This window comes from Polyergus mexicanus, unplaced genomic scaffold (assembly GCF_030449975.1).
Source record: "Polyergus mexicanus isolate NDT 795.1 unplaced genomic scaffold, iyPolMexi1.0 SCAF_27, whole genome shotgun sequence".
Lineage (NCBI taxonomy): Eukaryota > Metazoa > Arthropoda > Insecta > Hymenoptera > Formicidae > Polyergus > Polyergus mexicanus.
This window is the reverse complement of record NW_027223347.1, coordinates 804,673-817,836: the sequence shown is the minus strand read 5'-3', so window position 1 is coordinate 817,836 and position 13,164 is coordinate 804,673. Positions and strand designations below refer to the sequence as shown.

The window sequence follows — 13,164 nt, the reverse complement described above, 5'->3', positions numbered from 1 at the left end:
GCTAATAAAATAGTAAAATTAATGCGCGCAACGATTATAATTATGAAATCATCAGTAATCATTAATGACGAATAACAGAAATAATCAAGGCAAAAATAATATGGTCCGTTTTAATTCTAAATATTTATATGATTAATTTTGTTAATGCACATGTTTGATAATTTTCATTCTCTAAAAATGACGCGTTAAGGATGTTAAGATTACAGAGTGATCAGAATTAAATAAAATGTAATCGTATTAATGATGATTTCGAATGCTAATAAAATAGTAAAATTAATGCGCGCAACGATTATAATTATGAAATCATCAGTAATCATTAATGACGAATAACAGAAATAATCAAGGCAAAAATAATATGGTCAGTTTTAATTCTAAATATTTATATGATTATTAGATTATAAATAATTAATCAAAAACAACTCGATTTTTCAATACCATCGTTTCCGTAAATTAAAAAATAAATTGACATGCATATTGTTAATTTCGTTAATGCACATGTTTGATAATTTTCATTCTCTAAAAATGACGCGTTAAGGATGTTAAGATTACAGAGTGATCAGAGTTAAATAAAATGTAATCGTATTAATGATGATTTCGAATGCTAATAAAATAGTAAAATTAATGCGCTCAACGATTATAATTATGAAATCATCAGTAATCATCAATGACGAATAATAGAAATAATCAAGGCAAAGATAATATGGTCAGTTATAATTCTAAATATTTATACATGAGCTATAAATCATTAATAAAAAAAAAAAACCGATTTTTCAATACTATTGTTTCCATAAACTAAAAATTATATTGACAATTTTAAATGTTTAATAATAAATTCTACTCACCGACCGATGCACCGCCCTCGCATGTCTCACTTCTTTCCGCATCTGGTCATCGCGAGATCCTTTCCGTTTCCGGTTGCTCCCTTCGCTTCAAATTGAGACGAGACAGTCTATCAATTTGTCCACTCGTGCACAATCACTATTCTCACAATCACTATTTCACTCGTAGTCCAAAATCCGCCATATGCAATGACGCGGTAAAATTATTTCCATGATTATAAACATGAAAGAACATATAATCGCGTATTAATAAATGGACGGAGACGATTTTCCGTGATTCTAATCGACATTCCCGATACTCACGACATCCACTTTATACACGGGATAAATTTGTGATGGATAAAAAAAGGCGAGATATACGGAAAGAATATTTCAATCTCGCACGCTAATGCAATACGACGGTTACTGTAACGGTTACGGAAAATTTAGGCAGGTTGAGTAGTAGTAGTAGATGGGGAGGGGGGAACGCGTCGTCGAATATCCGTTCCAGGAAAAGGAGCGAGCGCGTCTCTTCCAAGAAATAAACCGTACGCGAAGAATCCTGCGCGAGATAAATCAAACTAGCTCGAGCGACGCTCTTTTGCGATCTCGATTTATGAAATTGTGAATATAACTCTGAAAGAAGGATTACATTTTAAAACAATATTAAAGAATATTAAAGCAGAAACGTGTCGAACGCGACGCGCTTATATTTTCAACGCAATATTATTATATACGACAGCGAGTAAATTATTTCAGCGCCTAAAAATATGTTAAATAATGTATTCATCGATCGCGTTGTATCGTATTATAAAGTCGATATATCAAAACTACAAATTACTCTCGATTCGGATATTTCGAATATTCGTTCGGATGCGAAATTCATTTTCGATAGATAAAAGATGCGTGGGAAAAATCTTGTCGTTTGCGAGTATATATATATCGAAAGATGCCTTAATCACGATTACACGGGTTAATATATTACACTCGGATAATCGCCTGTTATTCGATACAAGACCCCCGCGACACTCGTTCGTACGCGGATCTCACTTTCGACGGATAAAAAGACGCGAGAAACACGGAGCGCGACCGTAATACGTCTTGAGACTCGCGCTTGTGGGAAGGGACTGACACGATTACGAAAAATTTAGGCTGGACGGGTAGGCGAGGAGAGGGGAGGACCGCGTCGCCGAACGTCTCGGTACAGAAGCGTTCAAAAAAGTTGGATGTAAACATTCAGATATAAACAAAGAAGCGCGGCTCGAGAGAAAGAGAGAGAGAGAGCTTATATTACAAAATCTCGTTCAATTTTCATGGCGAAACGATAATACAACGAGAATAATCGTTGAATAGAATGTGTAAGATTCGAGGAGGAATATATCTGAAACGCAGCTCACACACCACATATGAACATTCCTAATAAAATATTCTTATTTAAGAGAAAAAAAAAATGTGTTCGGTTAGTCGACTAATTTTACACGTCAGGTTTAATAATATTCATGGTTGTAAAATTGACCAATCACGGTCATTCGATTCTTGATTGGTGATTGGTTAGTTTTAAAACTATGGATGTTACTGAAATCCAATTAAGGGTGACATGTCAACGTTAATCAATGTCTCTGAAATGCCGCGAGAAACCACGAGTACCAACAGCTAAGTGAGAAATTTTACAATTAGTGAAGCTTCGCGTCGCGTTTTTCACACGTTTCGTATTTCAATATACTTTAATATTCTTTTAAAATATATGATTCTTCAATTATATGTATAATTTCGCCAGAAAATAATCGCGAGATTGCAAAAGTATCACTCGAGCTTCGTTATCTTATCCTTGTTCGTATCGCGAAGGTTTTTTGGCGCACGATTTTTTTCTCGCAAAAAACTCGCTCGCTCCTGTTCTTGGAAGAGATATTCGACGACATTCCCCTCCCCTCCCCCCACCTATCCGTCCAGCCTAAATTTTCCGTAACGCTGTTAGTCTCTTCACACAAGCGCGATTATCGAGACGTATTACGGTCGCGTTCCGTATCTCTCGCATCTTTTCATCCATCGAAAGTGAATTTTGCGTGCGAATAAGCGTCGGGAGTGGTGAATGGAACAATGGACGATTATTTAAGTGCGTCGTCCGTTAATCCGGTCTTAATCAGAACTTTATACAAATGCGAAAGCAAAGGGACGAGGAGCAAAGAGGAGCGGAATGGAGTGACGTTTGCAACGCATCGACTGGTGAGTCAATTTGTCAATGATTTTATTTATTTATATAATTGTTAATTTTTATTGACGATGCATTCGCGCTACTTTGAAAATTACTTGACTATAATAATTATTATATTTGCCACATGTCTCGTGACATTCATGGCAAAAAGTGTAAAAGTGTAAAAATTTGTAAAATAGTATTTTATAACATACTTTCACGAGAGATTATGTTATTATAAAACAACGATATTAACAAAGATATAGAATTTAAAAAAATATTTTCAATCAGATATACAATACATTTGGTTGTTAGTATCAAATATTAATGCCTGTATTTTTAGTTGGCCGATATCGATTACAGAAGTTGTTTCGGCAATACAACAATATCTATTTAAGAAGATTATCATTATTTTTACATTATCGTGAAACTCACCGATATATGACAACGATATATTCACATTTGTCCTTATAATTTAAAATATCTTAAGTTAAATATGTCATTAAATATGATATATGATTAAAACAATTAGTATAAATAATCAAACAGATATAAATAAAATTATGCATGATATATAATACATAAAAATGTCTTATTTAGACTCTCGTTAAGAAATCAAACATTGCCACATGTAAAAGCCACATGTCAAAAAATTAAGTAATAAGTAATAATATTAAGCTTGTGATTATATATCAATGCATATAAAGCTAAAAAATTATTAATTTATATATATATATATATATATATATATATATAATGGAAATATGTAAGTATGTATATATGTATGTGTGTGTGTATATATTTTTAATCTATCAATCAGATACGTTTATAAATTTCGAAATATTATAAATTTCGATGAGAACGTAGACATGTACCAAATCACTAAATCGATGTATCAAGTTAGCAAGACTTCCACAATTCTGTGCTTACATCATTTCCGAAATAATCAACTCATTGGTAACTTGAGTTTGTTCACAATAATAAGATTTCAGTAGTTTAAATCAAATTAAGGATCTTCGAAGGATTGTTTAGGAGTCATGATTGGCATACAGATAACTAGAGCGAATCTGTTGTCCTCAAATTACTCTTGTGTAATGTTATTTTAGCAGTGTCTTCTGTTTAAACTTATCAAACTTTGCTTTTAATTAATTTATTGCATTCTGTTTAAATTTTTGGTTAAATTAAATAAAAAACTGAAAAACACTGATATTATTAATATCTTTATTATTAATTTTTTAATTGGTAGAAGCGATTATAAATTCGGAATTATAGAGCAATAAGTCTCAGACATTATTATTTGTTAATAATTAATTAATCAATCATACCTATATATCTGAATTCTATTTTTCGTAAGATTGCCAAATTAATTAAGATAAAAAAATTAATAATGTTGGTTAATTACCTATGTATAATGCATCAATAAAACATATCTAATCTTGTATGTACGCAAAGAAAATATATACGCAAAATCTGCTTTATGCTTAAAGTGAAGAAACAAAAGCCTTTCTTGCACAATCTGGCGAAATGTTTCGAAAAGGTATCGCTCCTTCCATTACATTCCTTGATGCTTGCAAGACCATGTCTGAGATGGTGGTCTAAGATCAGAACAAACGGAAATCGTGGTTTCACACGAGCTTCTGCAAATTATCAGTCACACTCGGCAATCTCGTCACGTTCGCGTATAGTTTTGGATCCGGCTTAAGCGACTGAATGCACAGCTGAGCGTTACATCTGGTGTAATGCGATGCGCAAATATCGACTATCCATTATAGTAACAAAACTGTAGCTCTCACTGTCACTCATAAATATACGTGCATTTTGAAAAAATTTTTTCATCGTGTACTTAATCAAGAAATTTATGTTGCGTTATGTCAAATACTCGTTCTCACAATTACAATGTTCACGAACTGTTACATAGAGAATCTAACAAGTGCGAACAATTAATCTTCTAATACATTAAATCAAATTTGCCCGAAAAATATAGCTTCATAACGTCCATACATAAATAATATATCATTCGTTAAATCATGATAATAAAATGTCATGATAAATCTATATATATATATATATATATATATATATATATATATATATATATATATATACGATTGTCATATATATACGATATGTTATGCTAATTAAAATTCATCCGAAGAATAAATTATTAACATTATACACATATTTGTCACTAACAAACTAAGCTATGTAAAATATATTATAAACAACAAATAAATTTTATAGCATAATGATAAAATGATAGATAATAATAATATATATAGGGGATATAAATTTATTATTGTTTATATTAGTCATTTCAGCATTTGTATATGAAAGTTTATTAGATTTATAAAAGCAATAAAAGTTTATTGCAAGTTTATTAGCGGAACGATGAGTATCGCTATATGTATATTGAACGTTCTAATACCGCTTACATCGCTTCTCAATGACATTTGTTTACGAGCGTGGATAGATCACGGCTTGACAGACTCCAAGTAAAAAACCTACTTGGGGTCTGACACACATCAAGTGAAAAACCGTATTAACTATTATCGATTGAAATACAACGTTCGATTGTAGTTGTCTATTTGCAGCTGATGAGAGAGCAATATTTATATCTTGTGACAATAAAAACTACAATCTACTTTAGACTCGCAGCTGCCAAATGCAAACGCAAAAAAATACGCGAAAAATACAGACTGCGCGAAAAACTGGGTAACGACTTGTTGTTTGTAATGCAGATTTTCATGCATTAAACCAGTTTGTTCCGTATTTTTATGCAGCGTTTGTATGTGCGTTCACATACGAAATCTACAAATTCTATGACATTTGCAAAGAAATGAATACGACTCTTTTTAAGAACTTTTTAATCGTGGATGACCAAAATAATATGTTCGTATTTATAAATTTTTCTTCATGTTTATAAATTTTTTTAAATAAACGTACTTAAAACGCGAATTAAAATGATGATACTAACTGCTGGAAAAATTTTTCAAATACATAGAATGCTTATGAAATGCTAAATTTATATGATAATTTCATTCAACTTATAATTAATGATAACATTAAAATTAAAACTAAATGAGAAAAATAGTTTTTTTATGATCTAATTTTATGAGAATTATGACCGAAAGAAGTTTGACGAAGAATAATGGCCATAATCTAATAACGTCATTCTATTCGATTTACTATGGCTAATAAAAAATGACGTTCAATCGTTATCAGTATGCGAACAGTTTCACACAAAAAGAGCAAAGCTCTGGAGAAAAGTAGGTGAGTCTGAAGATCGAGTAATTTATTGGAATCTGTGCCGATAATCCTCTAGGATCAGACCAAACAAGGAGAAATTCAATTATCTGATGTAACAAAAGGAATCAGGCATCCATTTGCTGTTAAGTATCGATGTGTAATATAACGATATATAAAAAAAAATATATATATATATAAGAAAAGAAGTAAAAAAAATTGGAAAATGATATCTAATAATTAAAGTAAGAACTATATTTTGTGTAACTATACGTCCGCAAAAGTTAAATGCATTTTAGTTATCTTTATGCAATGTTTATCATAATTCAAATTGTTATAATTTTAACAAAACTTATAATAATAAATTATATAATATATTTTTAAGCATCTATAATATTGACATAATAAATAAATATTAGTATTTGCAAAAAATTTAATAATACTTTTTGTAATATTTCGTGATTTAAAAATATCATAAGGATATTATAGATATAATAATGTCGTTAAGATTCCAGCGAGTTCTAAATTGTAGCTATATCCCAAAACTGAAATTTGAAATCGTAAAACATATACGAGTTTAATCAAACTTGGCATCCAATACAGCACGATCATTTTGTTCTCATTTACTACCCACTAATTATTAAAAAGATCTTTCTTCTTATCATAAAAATCATTAATTTGAATTTTTAAAATAATTGCATAAAATTATCATATACTACAGTATACGTATTTATATGTTAAGAGCAAATACAAAATATAAAACACAGCAATGACAGAGATAAAAGAAAAGTAATTAACGATAAGATTCCGTAGCTGAGAAAATAAAACTTTGTCGTTTCTATTTATGTCATTTAACAGTAAATAGACTCGATGAAAGTTACCATCGTGTGTTTTTCAAAAGAAGAATCTACAAAACTTGTTGTTTCAAAGTCTCTTAATTATAAGAATGCACATTTTGCTTCTTTAAATAAAAGAATGCTATCATTATATCACATAACAGCATGATGGATCAAAATATATTTCTTATTATATAGCTTATAATATGTTATCGTATATCTAAATATATTAAAATATTTTTATAGCTTATAATTCTGCAAATATATAGAAAGAAACAATTTAATTATACATTTAGTTATATGTTTAAATTATTAAAAATAATAAATATTAAATATATATATATATATATATATATATATATATATTGTGATATATAAAAAAAAATAACTTTATTAAAAATATATATTCAAGATAAATCTATACGATTTTATCAAAATTTTAATGTCATAGAATTACAAATCAAAATCTAAATTGCTTGCTATACACGAAATACAAATTTCTATATAACTTTGCATCGTTAAAACTACTAACAAATTCTAATTTATAGATTATCGAAACAAAGGCCAACCGGACATCTTTTGAGTAATTTGATCTGACATATGTGCAAATTTTTTCACTGGAATTTTACACTTTAACCGCTACATTTTCCGCTTATATTTCTTGGCTCTCGAGCATGCCGCGTGATCCATTCCTTCCGTAAAAATTTTGTTTTTTCAGCTCGTCAAATGAATCTCCTGAAATTGTGTTTATTTCCGGTTCCATCCTACTTGTGACGTCCAGTTGTATTAAATCATACCACTGATATGAACGTACGTGTACACAATTTTAATCTCCGATCTCTTGCAGAATGTCGATATAACATAGTAATAACATTATTGGTCCAGTAGTATATAAATACGTGATAGCAACTTAGTGTTGGTACGTAAATGCATGACTTTATTATTATTTTTTATTTTCAACATATACTCTCTTTAGAATTATATTTTTATATATGTAGTTCACACAGAAAACAAATACACATTGTAATGTTACTATGTCAAACAATCTATTTATATAGCGATTAAATAGCGTCTGTGTAATAATTATACACGTATAAATAGCTAAAAAATACATACATACATTTTTCATATTAATCGAAGTCGAACCGTTTCAATTGCTTTTGAGTTTTACTATAAAGGTGATTTAAATTCATATTATGTCAGGCAATTTTATTAAATTTTTTAGCAACCAGACACTTATGTTAATATGTGTAAATACATTCTTTGACATATCAATCTACAAATAAAATAATTATGATCAAATCACAGCGTTTTTTAACAGCTTATATCTTTATTAATCAAATATTGAGATTACTTTTCTGTAAAGTCAAATGAAGAAAAATAGTGTTTTGTGTAAACATGGAAAACTGTAAAGTGAATTTTATCATACTATTCACGTTTTTCAAATTGCTTTCAACCAGAAGAGATTTTTCCTAATTCTTTTTTTTTTTTATAGAAGAGAGTGTTGGCAGTATGTAATAAAATATATTGATTGAATTTTACGCTGTGGCCAGATTTATATAGATATCAAAAAAAGGTTTACGGGAAAATGCGCAAGAATTAATTTTTGTCATACATATATGCAAACGTAAATATTTGTAAAACTACGTAATAAAAGGAACAACACAATGCAACACAATATAGAACTCGATGCATATTATATAACGCACAAAAATATTTATCAATCATATTATTTATCTGTAACTCTGACAGAATTTACCTAAGAATATCTTATTACAAAAAAAATAATTTAAAAAATGTTTTTCCTTGACAAAGCAAAAATATTTCTTTGCAAAGTAGATAGCAATTAATAGATAGTTAATATAATAATCAATTAATAGATTAATATGGATAGCTCCTCAAAAATCGTATGGCATTGACATTCCTTATTACTAAAAAACTAAACGTATCATGGAATTGTATTGTACAATAATAATAGAGCAATAAGAGTAATCTAAATGTATTAATATATTCGTTTATCTAAAAAATTTAACAAATATGCTATCGATTTATCAATAATCAATTTTTGATGGATAATATCTATTTTTAGCTTTTTGTAGTTATTTAAGTTTTAAACTCACAACTGCAATATTTCTCATACATTTCTCGTCATCTGTCACACTTTGTTGTCAACGAATATAGCACTTCATTGCACGGTCGTCCCTTTTCATGCGCGTTAGATGACACACTGTAATTTGCGGTGACGGATATAGGAACACCTGCGATGAAATCAGCGCGCGATTCTGTATCTGGCTAAAGGAGTAAGCACGAATAACCGGGATTTCCCATAAAATCATGCGATTCATTTTATTCGCTTCATCCGTCAATTTTCAAAGATGCACAATGTTCGATACGCCGTGTGCTATCGTTATATGCATGGATTTTATTCTTACCGATAAATCGAGCCTACTTGTTCGTGCTTAGAATATATCATGTCGATAAATCCACCGACGCGATGCGTATGTCGGCGTTCAAAGTTTCGCTAAAAATGTAGAGCGAAATTCCGCATCTCGATTAAAGGGAAGCTTCCATGATCACAGATACATGGTGCTAAGGTACTGGGTAAAACGGCGTTACGAAAAATCGCTTACTTTAATCCGACATGAATATACATATCCGCCATAGTTCATCTTGAATCGCTTAATATCACATGTTCAGAGAGAAATAAAAAAGGTCTTGATGACTTTAAAGTCGATTTCCGATAATTACGAGGATCGTTCCAGAAATATTTTCTGGAATGCGATTGTGCGAAGAGGGACATACAAACCATCTTATCCCGCAAGTAATCACATTATCGATGTCGCGAATGAAAAGACGACTCCTATTATCTAACGGTTGACGATAACTTGCTCAAATTAACATTCTCTAGCTATCACGGCATTAATTGCAAAAGTTTTCCCGAGAGATGAAAGTGATAAAGTGCCGATTAAAGACAGGACTGTGTAGAAAGTTGAGAGAAGCGGAACAGACGGTAGGCAAAACTTGTCGTGTATTGTGGAAATATTCCTGCTATATAATAAAATAAATCTCAAGTCCTGCTATATAACAAAATAAATCTCAAGTCTTGCTATATAATAAAATTAATCTCAACAAATTTAACTGATAACGACTCAATTAGAAATATTATCTACATTCTACGTTGAAAATAAAAACGATATGGATGCATTTAGAAAAGTGATGTTTCGTTAAATTGTTTTTGTCAAATTGGGCAATATATTTTTATGAAAAAATCGTGTAATATATTTCGAACAAAAACCGACGATAACAATAGATAAAAATTTATATTACAGAATCACTTGTCGCGCACTAGCTTTAGATATAAGTTTTTATGCTATCATGATATACACTCACGCAATAGAATATACCGGTAGTAGGAAAGGTTGAAGCATTCTGGAAGTCAATGCTCTAAGCCTCCAGGGTCAGTTTTAATCTGCCTTTCGAACTGTATCTTCATACCACGATACCAGAAGTTCCCAAGTGGCAAAATCTCTGAACGCCGCACACCCTCTTAGATCTGCCCCAATTTATAATAACCGCAGTGGCTTTAATGTGAAAGCTACCGGTTGCCAACGAAAATTTGGATCGTGGCAATGACAGGGCAATTACGAGACCAATTTAGGCCACAGCATATCAAATGAAATGCGCTTCTCCCTTTGATATAGAATACGATCATAGTTGGAAGCGATCTTAGATCGTATATACATGCTAAAATAAATAGCTAAATGCTTTTGCTGCGAGTTAACACTGCAAACTTAGATACATATATATATATAATTGTATTGTTTAATATAAAAATGCTTTCAGGAGCTGCAACTCTGTAAAAATATAAAACAGCATATTTTAAAACTGAATAATAATGCTAATATAATAAATGATTTTACCTTTATCTTTATGACGACAAAACTAGATAAAAAATGTCACAATCTTACATGGTCAATGGAATTTATAAGCAAAACTATCGAACAAACATTGTGAGTGAAAAATTATGACATGAGCAATTTTTTTTTTAATATCGCAAAAATTTTTCCCTTTTAATGGCAAGTCACTTAAGAAAAGAGAATAAGCAGATCACGGATCTGCTCTAATATATTTTTCACATGTTTATATTTTTTAAATATTAAGAAAAGAACGAATGAATGGCTTATCTTCCTTTGCAAATCCCAATTTCCATTTGGCTTCTGTCGGTTATAGCGTGCTTTACGAAAATCATTGACAGCAACAAAGCAAGGAAATTAAAATCGTAAAATGTAAAAAGCTTCAATATTATAATATAATTGTTACCTCCTCAAGTATCGCCTTCTCGAATTTACGTGCATCTGCAATATTTGTTTGATTATAAAAAACTGAGTAGTGTATCCTGTTTATTATTACCGGTTTGTTAATATTCAAAAATGACTTTGAGTTAATCATTTAAATAATTTTTTGATCGCTAACAGTTTATTATTGTAATGATAATAATCATATATTTTAAAATTATCTTTGCAAATTATTATAAAAATAAACGCAATTAAACAATTAAAATCTGTTTCGTGCAACTATTAAAATAAATGAAGTATAAAATATAAATTGATATTCTTGGGTAATTAGTCGTGAAATATTTATTAAATATTTTGTCATAAAAGTTATAGCCATATTAAAAGTAATTAAGTAAAAGTGACTATGATGTTAAGATCCTTTGGCTACTTCCAATAAATTTCAAATATTTGTCAAAACGTTGCGATAATTCGTATGCGACCTATTTTATCATAGTCAAAAAGATATTTAATCTATCTAACAAAAAATTTTGTTCTTGTGCTTCTCTTTGTGTAACATATTGCATGATGCCATATATATTGCATGATTTTTTCATTTTCAAAGACTATACTTTGCGCATTTCAAATACTAAAAAGGATATCATTAATCAATCCATGCTGTGGATATAGACCTCTCGTAAATTCTACCACTTCATATTGTTTCATACTGTCTGCATACAGTTTATTTAAATGTGTTTTAAATCATTTGTTTACTTTGTGAGAAATCGCCCCTTATAATATCCTTGTCCATCTTCCATTAATCAATGCCAATCTGTCAATTTCAAGGTATAGCAATCTTTTTGACCGCGTGCTCAATCTGTTCTTTATCTTACGATTTTATTTAGTATTCTATCTTTAAGAGAAAAAACAAAGCATCGCCTTCTTCATTGCTCGCAACTAATTTGTATATTGATGAATAATTTTCATTATTAATGTTTCTACGCTATAGGTTAAAACGAGGGAGGGAGGGGGGGGGGGAGGGCGCGTACATTGATTATGTATTTTCTGCTTGAGACACATATCTGATATTTAAAAATTAAAAAGAATATAAGAAATATTTTTTTATTCAAGTACTTTTACGTGGAATTGTTTCGCCCACGAGAATTTTTTAAACAGCAACTGTTCTTTATAATTCAACATGCACTTAGTAAACGACTGCAGACTCATGTGATTGCGACATATTCGCATGGATCTCAACCGACAAATCGTCATGGTTGTATAAAAGTACTCTCGAGCTAGATAATTTACCCTGAGAGATATAATACGATTGTGGCTTGTTTACAGCACTCCGTTAAAGAGAGCGAAACAAAGATGAGATATGAGACATCGCAAGCATCTTTAAATACAGAAAACGATTCAATTTGCTGCTATTTAATTAAATTTAGCGCTATTATCATTAAAGCTAATTCCTAAGTTTCTTGAGCTTCTCCAACTTACGCGTTGAATGGATTATATTGTACGTATACACATAGTTTTTGCCTATATGTTTAACAACAACAACAACAAAGATGCAAAAATGTATATATTTGAAAGAATAATAATTTTTTTTTTAAATTTTAAGACTGAAAGCCTAAAAACATCAAAAGCAATAATATATAACTTGAAAAATGATATTAAATTAGGGCTTCGAGAAAAATCAGTTATTAAAATATATTAAAAACATAAAATATCTCTTTAAGAACGTAAATTATAGGTATAATTTTTTTTACGCAATATAATTTGATCTTATATATATTCAGATTCTG

At 30.1% G+C, this 13,164-nt stretch overlaps 1 protein-coding gene across 1 annotated transcript in view; it reads right to left on the bottom strand.

Moving 5' to 3' along the window:
* The window catches only part of LOC138943582 (uncharacterized), a 99,120-nt gene extending 88,343 nt beyond the window's left edge, over window positions 1-10,777 (bottom strand). The window contains exon 1 of the mRNA XM_070314538.1: window positions 10,479-10,777. Coding sequence (XP_070170639.1) covers window positions 10,479-10,516 — 38 coding nt within the window. The 5' untranslated portion in view covers window positions 10,517-10,777. The remainder of the gene's footprint in view (window positions 1-10,478) is intronic.
* Window positions 10,778-13,164: the final 2,387 nt, after the last annotated feature.